The 15002-nt window shown below is 46.5% G+C and overlaps 1 protein-coding gene across 4 annotated transcripts in view; it reads right to left on the reverse strand.

Annotated features, from left to right (window-relative positions):
* Positions 1-2948: 2948 nt before the first annotated feature.
* Positions 2949-15002, reverse strand: part of LOC132391026 (BTB/POZ domain-containing protein KCTD9) — a 62754-nt gene continuing 50700 nt past the window's right edge. For all 4 annotated transcript variants that reach the window (XM_059963666.1, XM_059963676.1, XM_059963655.1 and 1 more), the window contains 3 exons: positions 8320-8484; positions 5288-5356; positions 2949-3102 (listed from right to left, as the gene is read on the reverse strand). In XM_059963666.1, the coding sequence (XP_059819649.1) occupies positions 3040-3102; positions 5288-5356; positions 8320-8484 (297 nt within the window). In that variant the 3' untranslated portion in view covers positions 2949-3039. The remainder of the gene's footprint in view (positions 3103-5287; positions 5357-8319; positions 8485-15002) is intronic.

The following is a 15002-nucleotide window of genomic DNA, read 5'->3' on the forward strand; positions in this document are numbered from 1 at the left end:
AAGATGGGGGTTCCATAACCCCAACTGACCCAAGCAGGCCCAGAGCAACGTGGAACCATTTTCTCCCAGCAGGTTACCTCCGTGGGTTTTGTGACTGAGTCTTCCCACTGAGATACAAAGAATTTCTTCGTTCTCCCCGTGACTGTGTGGGTTCCCTGCCACAGTCTGAAGCTGTTTGTGTTCGGAGCATGGCAGCACTTGCGGGCTGCCCCAGCACAATCCTCGGGTGTGTTGGTTGTTGACACCAACAACACATTTCATTGTGTGCTTCGAAATCCATGTGACAATTAATGCTAATCTTCTTCACCATCACCTCAGCCTCTGGGTTCCTCATCACCAGCCCTTCTGCCCCCTGTTGATGCCTCAAATGCCACTGGACCTGTTTCAGTTGGCACCTTTGTTTCTTCGCTCAACACACCCAGACGTCCACAGTTTTGCTTTCAATGTGTTGGCTGCCTTAGTACGTAAAATCAGCTCAGGCGGACTGGGTGGGTGAGATCCAACGGCCAGGAAGGTGGTCCTGCAACGCTCAATGGAGAGTGAAGGGTATGACAAGGCAAAGAGGACGTCACGGTCATCCTCTGCGACCAATGAAGGTCCCCAGTTTGTGACACGTCTTCGTACCACTGGACCTGGGCTTCTGACGTCGAGGGAGTGGAACTGCCCCAGTGCAACAACTTTCACTTGAAAAACTCCTTTGCACAAGTTTCCTGTCATTGTTGGATGGGACAAACAGCCCTCCGGAAACTCAGTTCCCTACAAAGTCGGGTAACTCCCTGCTGAGTGCAGGAGAGGGTGAGAGTGCTATTTTACATCTTTGTCACCTGAAGTCTGTATTTCACAGCCTGATTGCCAGCTGGCTTCACAAAGCGGCTCCTGATTAGTGATCAAGGCCCCAGAGCACTCTTCAAATTAAATAGCCAATGCCCTCTGAACATTCTCCACAGACCAATAACCATCCTTGTTCAAGCTGCTCTGGGCTGGTTGTTAACCCTTAGCACCCCACATTTGTACGGCCCAGATCCCCTCTCGCAGTCACCAAATTCCTCGTGTAAACTGGCCTCCTTTCCCACCGCATTTCGCCGAGGTTTAGGGGATAGGCACACGGCCACAGGACGCTCCTGATTCCTCACAAGACGTCCGGGATCAATTTGAGTCAGAATCAGCTTTAATATCACTGGCATTTGTTGTAAAATGGGTTGCTTTGCAGCAGCAATATATTGTAAAATACAAAAATTATTGAATTACAGTAGATATATATATATTACACACACATTAAATGGTCAAATTAAACTAGTGCAAATATAAAAAGAAAAATAATGAAGTAGTGTCCATTTAGGAATCGGATGGCAGAGGGGAAGAAGCTGTTCCTGAAACGCTGAGTGTGTGTCTTCAGGCTTCTGTACCTCCTTCCTGATGGTAACAGTGAGAAGAGGGCACACCCTGGGTATTGGGGTCTTCAATGATGGACGCCACCTTTCTCAGGCATCACTCCTTGAAGATGCCCTGGATGCTACGGAGGCCAGTAGGTCAGACACTAGTATAAGGAGGACCTGGGGGGAGTAGATTTGCAACTGGTTGCTTGAGATTCTGTGTAGATGGAACTAATTAACATGGAGTTCAACTAACAACTAACTTTCTGTCTATTGGTCAACGGGGAATTGCTTATCCTAAAACGAATGCTGTCCAAACTAGAGTTTTTATTATTCTAATATAATTTCTTATCTTTATTCTTTGTTGCTACATCATTTCATTCTGACTGTATGACCATCTGGTATGGTGGATGGGGTGGGGCAGAGAGGAGAGGCCGCTGCACGGGAATGAAGCAGGCTGCAGAAAGTTGTAGCATCTTGGGCACAGAGGATGTTGGGGCCTCTCTGGAATGGAGCACAGAGCCCAGACCTCACAAGGCGCGTCCGTTTGCCTCGCCCTCCAGTTGTGATTCAGCAACGTCACAGGGCCTCGTATCCCTGAACGCTGCGCTCCCTCCACTAGCCTGCAGGTCACCTTCGGGCAAGGTGTAGCACCTGCTTAGCCCCCGATCAGGGTCACATGAAGCCATGGGAGCAGGTGGTGGATGGTCGTACGAGCAGCCGGTGCAGATCACAAGTCCTGGTTATGTGACCACTGACACCAGGCAGACAATCTCTGAAGAGTACTGATAATGGCTGGGGTCACCCGTCTTGTAAAGACACTGCCCAGAAGAAGGCAATGACAAACCACTTCTGTAGAATAATTTGCCAAGAACAATCATGGTCATGGAAAGACCATGATTATCCATGTCATACAACACGGAGCATAATGATTGAATGATTTTAATCTCCCTCTACTCCAATCAACTCCCCTGAGTCTCCAGAATGGGAAAAGTAATCACTTAAGAGGTGGATCTGTGATCCTGATTGGTTTTGGTGACAATCTAATTGTGTTTTGCTTCAGTAAGCTATGGACAGATACAACACAGAAAGGCCCTTCAGCCCATCAATTGAACACTGACCATCAACCACCCATTTACACTCATCCAACATTAACCCAAAGTTTTTAATTTCCCACAGATTCCCATCAACTTCCCCACCCCCCACCCCAAAATCCTACCTCTCACCCACACGCTAGGGGAGTATTTACACTGACCATTACACCTACTGACCCACATGTCTTTGGGATGTGGGAGGAAACCGGAGCACCAGGGAAAATCATGCACAAGAGTGAGAACGTGCAAATTCCACACAGACAGCGCCACCGGTCGGGATCAAACCAAGATCCCTGGAGCTGCATGGCAGCAGTTCCTCTAATACTAAGCCCCTGTACCAACCGAAAGAGTTCCCCTAATACCGAGCCCCTGTGCCAACCGATAGAGTTTCACTTCTCCCCAGAGTTATATCGAGAGTGAATGAGCAAGAAGCAAGGCGGTATGCATAAGGTAATCTCTTTATTTTGTTTCTACTCGGCCGACTGGCGTGACTTCAGGCATAGTGTTATCAAGGGTGAAGGTGGCACCGGGGTGGGGGGGCTGAGTGGGTTAACTCCAGATGATCCTCTCAGTCAGCGCACTGCGATTTGACGACATTCCGACCAAAGTTTCTTCCTGTCTGGAATGAACTTTGCCTGAAGGACACAAGAGGCAGGAGATCAAAGAACAAAGCACAGTACAACACGGTACAGCCCGTCAGCCCACGTCGTTCTGCCAACCCTTTGACCTACTCCAAGATCAATCTAACACCTCCTTCCATTCGTTTCATCCATGTGCCTATCTATTAAATGCCCCTAATGTATCTGTCTCTACCATCACCACTCTCTGTGTTTGCCCTTCTCATGTTCCGACTTGTGATTTTCTCTTTGATGTTACTGCTGCAAAACAACTTTCCCTTCGTACAAGTCAGAGATGATAAACTTGATTCTGATTCTAAAAGGTGGAACACTACCGAGTTGGTGTGTTGATAGAAACCCAATGATTCCTGCACCTCTGAGGGTGATAGATTATTGGAGTAAGTCATGTTTTGAAGTACATCTTACAAATGGTTCATTAAGGTTGTTACAGCCGGGGGTGGTAATGGGGACAAGCTCCCACTACCTATCAATGGCGTGTGTCTCAAATAGCCTCTGACAGCCAAGTCCAGCTTCTGGCCTTCACGTGTGGCTTAGCTACGAAGCCCAGCAGAACTGTTTCTACTGACAGGAGAAGGGGCAAAGGCGGATAACTGGTGCCTTAAAACTAGTGGCTTCGGATAGTTGGCCGTGTTTGGCAGCTCATCTCAGAGAGGGAAATCTCTGATCTGAAACCTCCGCTGCCTTGTGGCTCTACCCACTCATGGGGAATGCTTCGGGAGTAAATCCCGAAGAAAACTCCAGAGCTGAATTCCCTACATTGAGCTCAATGCTAACTGACAGTTCATGTGATGCTGCTGGTACCAAACTCTGCTGTTCCTTTGGGTTCAAAGGATGTGTGGAGATGGGGAGCTTGCTTCATGGGTAACAGCCTGCTCTCCGTATCGTACTGCCCAGGCTTGTGAATCTAGAAAGTTTGGACACAACATCCATGGTCAACCCTGACCAAGGAAGGCCCTCACCTCACCTGTTACAAATAAAGCTCATCTTTTAATGTTCTGATTAAATATTGGTAAGGGTTGATGGGGACGTGGTGAACTATGTGCCTGTCTGGACACGCCCTCTGCTGACTGCCCCTGTGGCTCCTCCCACAGACCCCTGTATAAAGGCGATCTGAGGCCTGACGCTCGGCCTCAGTCTCCAGGACATGGTATGATGGACACTCACTCCTGGTTCCTTCTCCCAGTCAATAAAAGCCGATATCTCGCCTTACGTCTCAGAGTGAGTTATTGATGGTGCATCAGGGGACGTGCCAAATTTCTTCCGTTTCCTGGGCTACAGGGACTGCTATGTGCTTTCATACTTCTGTTACCTTCTGCCCAGCGGGAGTGGGGGAGGGGGGGAGAGAATGAAATACACCATGTGTCAAGCAGCAGCTGTGATGAAAGAAACAGTCGATGACCTGAAACATAAACTCCTGTTTCTTTCTCTAAAGGTGCCACCTGACCTGTGGTGTATCACTGGCATGTTCTTTTGTACATAGTGGCCACTTTATTAGGTACACCTGTACACCTGCTCTTTAATCCAAATATCTAATCAACCAATCACGTGGCAGCAACTCATTGCATAAAAGCACACAGACGTGGTCAGGAGGTTCAGCTGTTGCTCAGACTAAACGTCAGAATGGGAGAAGAAACCCACCTCTACTACCACCCCTGGCAGGGTGACTTTGATTGTGGAATGATTATTGGTGCCAGACGGGGTGGTTTGAGTATCTGAGAAACTGCCGATCTCCTGGGATTTCCACGTACAACACTTTCTAGAGCAGGGGTCCCCAACCTGTTTTATACCTTGTTCCAGTACAATTAAGCAAGGGGTTTGTGGACTCCAGACTGGAAACCCCTGCGAGTCTAGAGTTCACAGAAAATGATGTGATAAACAAAAAACAGCTCTGTGGGCAAAAAAAAGCTTTGTTAATGCGGGAGGTCAGAGAAGAACGGCCAGACTGGAAGGCAACAGTAACTTAAATAACCACACATTACAACAGCAATGTGCAGATGACCATCTCTGAATGCACAACACGTCAAACCTTGAAGTGGATGGGCTACAGCAGCAGAAAGCCATGGACATACACTCAGTGGCCATTTTATCATGTGCAGGAGGTGTCTAATCAACTGACTGGAGTGTATATTACATTCTGTCTTTGAATGCCTGGAGGTGAAGAGGGTTTAACCCTTTACCTTACCTTGGTACGCCTGGAGCAGTCTGGGAAGAGATGCTCACTCTGCAGCAGCCTTTCCACACTACCTGCGGTCTGCAACAAAAATAAAATTTACTCTGGTTACACACACAAAACGCCAGAGGAACTCAGCAGGTCAGGCAGCATCTGTGGAAACGGGTATAGTCGATGTTTCGGACCGAGACCTTTCAGCAGGACAGGAAGGAAAGAGGAGAAGTCAAAGAACACTGGTAAACTGTTCCCCATTGAAGAAAAGACATGGCAGTACCAAGGACTTTACATTGAACCTTTTGAAAAAATACCTTGAATTAAAATGTTCACATGCCAATTCCTAATTCTGTCTTGGTCTCAGCGATGACTTAGTTGGTCTAAGTATTAAATTAACAAATTAAAGCCCTTGGCAAGTTTTTTACTGAGTCGCTAACGAAAGGTGGTTGTCACAAGTTAGAAGTTAGGTTTTTATTTTCATTTAAAATTTTGTTTGGTTTAAATTTCTTTCTCGGTTAACTTTCTCGGATCTTGCGTTTTTAAATTGCAGGGAAGACCAAAGTTCATTATGTGGGTGTGGTATGACCTGGATGATCACAGTCTTTCCATGACCATGATTATTCTTGGCAAATTTTCCTACAGAAGCAGTTTGCTACTCCTTCTTCTGGGCAGTGTCTTTACAAGACGGGTGACCCCAGCCATTATCAATACTCTTTAGAGATTGTCTGCCTGGTGTCAGTGGTCACATAACCAGGACTTGTGATCTGCACCAGCTGCTCGTACGACCATCCACCACCTGCTCCCATGGCTTCACGTGACCCTGATCGGGGGCTAAGCAGGTATAACCATATAATAATCACAGCACGGAAACAGGCCATCTCGGCCCTCCTAGTCCGTGCCGAACTCTTAATTTCACCTAGTCCGTGCCGAACTCTTAATCTCACCTAGTCCCACCTACCCGCACTCAGCCCATAACCCTCCACTCCTTTCCTGTCCATATACCTATCCAATTTTACCTTAAATGACACAACTGAACTGGCCTCTACTACTTCTACAGGAAGCTCATTCCACACAGCTATCACTCTCTGAGTAAAGAAATACCCCCTCGTGTTTCCCTTAAACTTCAGCCCCCTAACTCTCAAATCATGTCCTGTCGTTTGAATCTCCCCTACTCTCAATGGAAACAGCCTATTCACATCAACTCTATCTATCCCTCTCAAAATTTTAAATACCTCGATCAAATCCCCCCTCAACCTTCTACGCTCCAGTGAATAGAGACCTAACTCGTTCAACCTTTCTCTGCTACACCTTGCCCAAGCAGAGGGAGGGAGTGCCTTACACCTCATTTTGTAGGGTTATAGCTCCACCCTGCCACCCCAAGTATGAAGCCAAACAAACTAAAGCACATTTCAAGTATTTTACCGAGTCATTGACGAAAAGTGGTTGTGACTTCAGAAGTTCAGATTTTCATTTAAAAGTTTGATTTGTTTAAATTACTTTTATGGCTAACTTCTTACGAAGCTGCATTTTTTAGCTTGCATGGAAGAACAAGTAGCGAGCATATAGCATAAATCTCAAAGGCGATTGAAGTCAGGTAGCACAAAGGAACTGACTCCTGGAAACAGAAAGGGGAGATTCTCTTTCCACAGACACTAGCTAACTGGTGGAGGCTGAAGGGTGGGTCAGTAAGACTGCAGGTGATGCAAAGGCTGCTGGTGTCGTGGATAGTGTGGAAGGTTGTCGTAGGTTACCACAGGATATCGATAGGATGCAAGTTGCCGATCTGGGCTGAGAAGTGGCAGTTAGCGACCAATCCGGGGAAGTGTGAAGGAATACACTTCGGAAGGTCAGATTTGAAGGCAGAGTACAAGGTCAATGGCTGGATTCTTAGCAGTGTGGAGGAGCAAAAGGATCTTGGAATCAGGGCCCATCAATCCCTCAAAGATGCCACGCAAGTTTATAGGTGACAAACATGGGGTCCCACCCTGAGGTCTATGGACCCCTTGCTTAATGGCATTGGTCCCTGGCATAAAAAAGGCTGGGAACTCCTGGTGGGTTTTCAACACAGAAATACCCTGCCAGGAGTAGTGGTAGGGGTGGGTTTTGTACAATGAAATACCCTGCCAGGGGTGGTGGTAGAGGTGGGTTTTGTACAATGAAATACCCTGCCAGGGGTAGTGGTAGGGGTGGGTTTTGTACTATGAAATACCCTGCCAGGGGTGGTGGTAGGGGTGGGTTTTGTACAATGAAATACCCTGCCAGGAGTAGTGGTAGGGGTGGGTTTTGTACAATGAAATACCCTGCCAGGGGTGGTGCCTGAAGGAGATTCAAGAAACTTAGGTGGGCAGGTGGATGAAAGAAATATGGAGGGTTGTATGGGGCTGGGGGAGGGTTAGATTGATCTTGGAGGGGGTTAAAACTTGTAAATGCCTGCAAGAAAATGAATCTCAAGTTACTATATGGTGACTTATACGAACTTGGATAAAAATTAAGATCGTAAAACATAGGAACAAATTATGTTATTCAGACCATCAGTTCTGCTCCACAATTCCATCATGGCTGATTTATTATCCCTCTTAATCCCGTTCTCCTGCCTTCGTTTCGGAATCTTTGACACTTTGACTAATCAAGAACCTATCAACCTCTGCTTTAGTTATGCTCAGTGACTTGGCCTCCAGAGCTGATTGTGGCAATGAATTCCACAGATTCATCAGCGTCTGGCCAAAGAAATTCCTCCTCATTGTCGTTCTAAGTGGATGTCCTCCTATTTTAAGGCTGTGCCCTCTGGTCCTAGCCTAGACTATAGGAGACATCCTCTCTGCATTCACTCTATCTAAGCCTTTCAAACGGCTTCAATGAAATAGGTTTGAACTCTGAACTTTGAGAAGCCAGAACTGGGTGTTGGGGTTGTCTTAATCTGAAATCCACCCCCCCCCCCACCACCCCATCTTGCTCATGCTGCCCTGCAAGGGGCTCAGGTGAGGAGGCGTGGAGGGAAGGAGATAACCTGAGGGAAAGGGGAGGGATGAAACAGGGAGGAAGATACCTACATCCTGGAAGGAGTCAACGACATCAACAGCAGCTTCCCGCTTGCCGCCTGGACGCATGTTGAAGGACCAATGTTGGGCGGAGAGTAAATTGACCAAGATGGCGGCCAGCACAAGGCTGACGAGCATTCTCTTTGATGTCAGCATCCTGCAGAGGAAAATCTCCGTCTAAATAAGGACAGAAAAATATTACCCTAGAAGCACAAAAAAACCCACTTTGAATATTGTAAAAATTCAGGAAAGAGACAGATGTCTACCTGCTCTAAACTTCCTCTGTAATTGCAACACTGTCTGCATTCTGCTTTGTACTAAGTTTGGAATGGTCTGTCTCGATGGCACACAAGGCAAAAACTCTTCACACCCAAATTGGGGGAGTTCAGCAGATTAAGCAACCTCCAGGGACCATGATAGTGTAGTGGTTAGTGTGATGTTACTACAGCCGAGGGCATCAGAGTTCAGAATTCAGAATTCAATTCCCACACCGTGTGCATACGTTCTCCCTGAGACTGTGTGGGTTTCCTCCAGGTGCTCTGGTTTCCTCCCACAGTCCAAAGGTGGGAGGTTAATTAGTCGGTGTAAGTCGTCCCATGATTAGGCGAGGGCTAATAGGTAGGTTGCTGGGCGGTGTGACACGTTAGGCTCTGTTGCTAAATCAGGGGTTCCCAACCTGGGGTCCACGGACCCCTCGGTTAATGGTGGGGGTCCATGGAACAAAAGCAATTGGATATCTCTGCTCTAAATAAATACATTTGATATAAAGAAACATCTGTGGAGTGGAATAAAGAGTTGACGTTTCCAGCTGAGACCCTTCACTAACTGTTTCTCCCCCTCCGTAGATACTGCCTGACCCGCAGTGTTCCAGCACTTGGTGTGTGTTGCTCAAGATCTCCGGCATCTGTGCCATCTCTAGAGTCTGTAAAAGCTTTATTTCAGTACATCTGACAGTAAAGAACCAATACCAAAGCAGCCCAGACTATAAACAGCGGATACCAAGTTTATAGGATAAATATCAAAGATTGCAGTCAGAAATTCCAGGATTGAGTGCGGTTAGTGTAACACTGTTTAAGCGCCAGTGACTCAGGTTCAGTTCCGCCACCGTCTGTAAGAAGCTTGTACGTTCTCCCTGTAATCGCGTGGATTTCCTCCGAGTGCTCGGGATTCCTCCCACATTCCAGAGTCGCTCAGACAGGGTTAGTGACTTGCGGGCGTGCCAACACTTGCAGGCTGCCCAGCATAATCCTCGCTGATCTGCTTTGACGCAAATGCCAGATTTCACTCTGTGCTTTGATGAATATGTGACAAATAAAGCTCCATCTTTAATTTTATCAATATTTGTTTATTGAGGTACAACAAGGAATCGGCCCTACAAGCCGCAGTGCCCAGTAACCCCCCAATTTAACCCAAGCCTAATCGCAGGGCAACGACCAATTAACCTACCAACCAGTACGTCTTTGGACTATGGGAGGAAACTAGAGCACCCGGGGGAAACCCACACGGTCACGGGGAGAACGTGCAAACTCCTCACAGGCAGCAGTGAGAACTGGTACTAACCACTACGCTACCATTTAAAATTGCCACACTAAACAGTCCAGCTCTGGTAAGCAAAGCTCCCTACTCCATAGAAGTGTCCAGTGAAGGATCTTACAGGCTGGAGTAAAGTTGAACGTAGCTTCCCAGGCATCGGAGTTATTCCATCTGTGCCTGGGCCGCTGGTGGGACTGTCCAGCCCAGCTCTCGTTACGTTTCAGTTTTCAGATGTTGGATTGCTCAACCGATTGGGGCATTTCCAACGACTCTGCAACTTATAAATTCTTGGAATTATTTATTTGCTATATATAGGTACTTAACATTTTAATTTGCACAATTTGTCTTCTTTTGCACATTGCTTTTTGATCAGTCTTTATGTAAAGTTTTTCATAAATTCTACAGTATTTCATTATTTTCCTGTAAATATCTGCAAGAAAATGAATCTCAAGGTGGTATAGGGTGACATATATGTACTTTGATAATCAGTTTGATTCAACAAGGTTCCCCTCCATTCTTCTAAACTCCAGTGAGTACAGGCCCAGGGGCATCAAACACTCCTCATACGTTAACCCTTTCATCCCTGGGATCATTCCCATTACCATCTTCTGCATCCTCTCCAATCCCAGCCCATCTTCTCCTGGATAAAAGGCCCAAATACGTCAAGTGTGGTCTGACCAATGCCCTATAAAATCTCAAACATTACATCCATAACGTCTCGTCCTCTCAAAACGAATGCTAACGTTTCACTTGCCTTCCTCACAGCTGCAAGTTAACCTTCAGGAATCCTGAACGAGGATTCCCAAGTCCCTTTTTGCACATGGGGTGACACCACTATGGTGAAAGTGATGCTGGACTTTGCTAGGTGGGGAAGTTATGTAGAGAAGTTCTCCAGAAAGGTGGAACTGTGTTGAATGATGTCCTCAGTGTAATTCTGAAGTACTGAGGGAGAGTGGGGGTGTAAAACATTCTCCCCACAAATTTTGTGACCTTCTTGGTTGCTCAATCTCACCCTTCAGTGGCAACAGCACCATCAGCAGGAGCCGGGTACCCGCCAGCATTCTGCATCTCCTGCCCTGACGTGTTGGAAGGGCGCCAGGGCTCTTCACCCACAGCAGAGGCAAACTTCAATGTACATTTATTATCGAAGTATGTATATGTCACCATATACAACCCTGAGATTCATTTTCTTGCAGGCATTTACAGGAAAATAAAATACAATAGAATTTATGAAAATCTATAAAACAAAGACTGACAAACAACCAACGTGCTAAAGACAAACTATGCAAATAATAAAAAATAAATAACCTTTTACTCTGTTGTATATCTCATCATCGTTATGTGCCGTGTCGTATGACGTAGGTGATCATGGTCTTTCCATCGCCATGATTGTCTTGGTAAATTTTTCTACAGAAGTGGTTTGCCATTGCATTCTTCTGGGCAGTGTCTTTACAAGATGAGTGACCCCAGCCATTATCAATACTCTTCAGAGATTGTCTGCCTGGTGTCTGTGGTCGCATAACTAGGACTTGTGATATGCACCGGCTGCTCGTACGACCGTCCACCACCTGCTCCCATGGCTTCACGTGACCCTGATCGGGGGCTAAGCAGGTGCTACACCTTGCCCAAGGGTGACCTGCAGGCTAGTGGAGGGAAGGAGCACCTTACACCTCCTTTGTAGAGATGAATCTCCACCCTGATACCAAATATATTTATATAAAATAAATTGTATTTATTATTTCTTTTTGTAGTTTTAATTTTATAATTTCTAACATTTATGGCACACAGAACTGTGGCATTAATTTCAGAATATCTCAACTGGCCATATATCTCCTTCATCTCTATCTCATCCAATCCTCTCCTTCCTCTTGTTATTAACTATCTTCCCTCAACCCCATTTATTACCTTCCTGTCTCACCTGACCTCTTTATATTCCCTCTACACTCTCTGTGGTCTCAACCATCCTTCTGTCCCTGCAGTTGCCGACCGACCCATTGAGTCCCTCCAGTAGTTTAGGTTTCTCCCCAGTTTTCAGCATCTGTCATCTCTTGCATCTCCTTCCAATCTCCCTCATACCTTTATAGGAGGCACCAAGTTCCCCGATCTCACCCCACCTTCAGATACAAACCTTTTCCCCTCTGCAGTTTCCTTCAGTTACAGGGTAAGGATGAATAGCTTTGGACTTCATTCTCTGGAGTGTAGGAGAATGAGGGGAGATTTGATAGAGGTTTACAAAATTGAGGGGTATAGGTAGGGCAAGTGTATGTCCACTGAGTTTGGGTGGGACTACAGCCGGAGGTTAAGGAGGAAAGGTAAAATGGTTAAGGGGACCATGGTTAAGGGGACTTCTTCACTCAGGGGGCAATGAGAGTGTGGAACGAGCTGCCAATGGAAGAGATGGTTGTGGGTTAGATGTCAACATTTAAGAGAAATTTAGATAGATAGATTCATGGAGGAGAGGGGCTTGGAGTGCTATGGTCCAGGTTCAGGCCGATGGGGCTAGTCAGCATAATAGTTTGGCACAAATTAGAAGGGCTGAAGGACCTATTTCTGTGTGTTGGTGATGATTCTATGGTAACTCTGTGCAAACTAAGACCATGCGCTTCCAACTTAGAGCAAGTCATGCAGGTGGAGGTTGGAATGTCCAGACTTGCACAACTGGATCTCTGGCTACAAATTCAAGTCTACCTTGCCTGCCTCGGTCAGGCCCTCTCAGTTACACTCAGTGGCCATCGAGTGCATGTTTGTGGTCTACTGCGGCTGTAGCCCATCCGTTAAGGTTCAACGCATTGTGCATTCAGACGCTCTTCAGCGCTCCTCCGTTGTAGCGTGATTGTTTGAGCTGCTGCCACCTCTCACACCAGTGAGTGTTTTCACCCACAGAACCACTGCTCACTCTTCTTAGTTCCTCACATCGTCCTCGAGACTGTTGTGCGTGAAAATCCCAGGAGATACTCAAACCACCCCGACTGCCACCAATCACTCCACCGTCAAAGTCACTTTGATGACATTTCTTCCCAATCTGACGTTTGGTCTAAACAGAGCTCCCCAACCCGGGGTCCACGGGCCCCTTGCTGAATGGTATTGGTCCATGGCGTAAAAAAGGTTGGGAACCCCAGCACCTCTTGACCATGTCCGCATGCTTTTATGCAATTATGATTAGATATTTGCATTAGCGAGCAGGTGTACAGGTGTACCTAATGAAGTGGCCACTGAGAGCAGATCAGTTGTCACTGTTCACTGACAAAGCTCAAACAAAAAGCTTTGTCTACCGCTGGACTGAACCTTCGTCCCTCAACCACACTTCATTTACGTGTACAAGGAGAACAGTTCAGCCGCTTTCACTAAACAAAGAAATTGTATTTTTATACACAAAATGAACTGGTTAGATACAGCTATTGATCCGATGGAAACCTGGGGCTCGTCTGAATCCCCTTATTTGCATATTTAAGTACCGATCATAATACATGGTGACACACAAAACGCTGGAGGAACTCAGCAGGTCAGGCAGCATCTGTGGAGAGGAATAAACTTCTTTCCCCTCCACCCGACCTGCTGAATTCCTCCAGCATTTTGTGTACGTTGCTCTAGATTTCTAGCACAAGCAGAATCTCTTGTGTTAAACGAAATTCATATTTTAGGTTATAATAAACAAGAAAATCTATATGTTAAGGGCCAATAATACTTGGGAATTAGTAAGATAACTGTCCAATCATGAGTGTCGCCCTAGAACCCCCCTTTGCATTTTTACCTTGTCTTGGTATTCTCGGTGACTTTGGTTCCCAAGTTTGACAGAAAGTCTGTACAAAGTTTTCAAAGATTGTGCTCAGCCTGGGTGACTGCGTAATGTCTGCACACTGTCACTGACCCCTTATCAACTGACTGAACGTCCACACTCAGAAAAGGCTGTGCACAGGACAGCCCAGTTCTCAAAGGTTTGTGTTCAGCTCGAGGCTGCACAGAGTTTGCTCTCTATTCCACCATTTTAACCCTCATCTTAGACCAGGGTTCCCCAACCTGGGGTCCACGGGCCCCTTGCTTAATGGTATTGGTCCACGGTTGGGATTGCCATTCAGCCCATCAAGTCTTCTCCCCAATTCCATCACGGCTGATTTATTTTCCATCTCAACCCCATTCCTCTGCCTTCTCCCTGTAACCTTTGACACCCTTTCTAATCAAGAACCTATCAACCTTCACTTTAAATATACCCAATGAGTTGACATCTGCAGCCATCTGTGGCTATGAATTCCGTCACCTGACTAAAGAAATTACTTTCCATCTCCGTTCTAAAGGGACAACCTCCTATTCTGAGCCTCCGGTCCTTGACTCTCCCACTATCAGAAGCATCCTCCGCACATCTACTCTATTTAGGCCTTTCGATATTCTGTAGGTTTCAATGAGATCTCTCCCTTATTCTTCTAATTGCCAGAGGACAGACCCAGAGCCGTCAAATGCTCCTTAAGCTGCACATGATGTGAGATATCGCCATTTACTGGTGGCCGACGGTGTAATGTAGAAAACAGGAGAATGACAATGAAAGAAGTACAGGCGAGAACGCAACGTGCAGAAGCTCCTTACCTTGCTGAAGCTAGTCTCAGACTTCACTGCTCTGTGGCGACTGTGCTTGCTGCTTATATAGCAAGATGACACGAGGAGTCCTCCACATGAAGCCACGATTATGTTCGGTTTATAATCCCTTCCTCTGTCATTACTGAGCAGCAATTCAAAGGCATCAAATTGCTTGGCAATTTAGTCCCTCGGGAGCGACTTACTTCCTCAACGTGGCCGGCCAATAAACGAAGCAGGAGACGCGAAAGGACGCGGATCCTGCAGTCTGGAGCAGAACAAAACGCTGGAGGAAGTCGGTAGGTCAGATCCAGATTCAGATTGATTTACCACGTGTACATCGAAGCACGGAGTGAAATGTGTCGTTTACGTCAACAACCAACCCAGTCCGAGGATGTGCTGGGGGCAGCCCGCGAGTGTACGCACAAACAGTCCGGCCACAACGTAGCGCGCCCAGAATCAGAATCAGGCTCAGCGACACCGGCATACGTCATGAGGCTTGTTAACTATGCAGCAGTGCAATGCAATACATGATAATACAGAGAAAAAACTGTGAATTACTCCAAGTATATATATATATATATATATCAAATAGT

This window comes from Hypanus sabinus, chromosome 1, assembly GCF_030144855.1.
Source record: "Hypanus sabinus isolate sHypSab1 chromosome 1, sHypSab1.hap1, whole genome shotgun sequence".
NCBI classification, from domain to species: domain Eukaryota; kingdom Metazoa; phylum Chordata; class Chondrichthyes; order Myliobatiformes; family Dasyatidae; genus Hypanus; species Hypanus sabinus.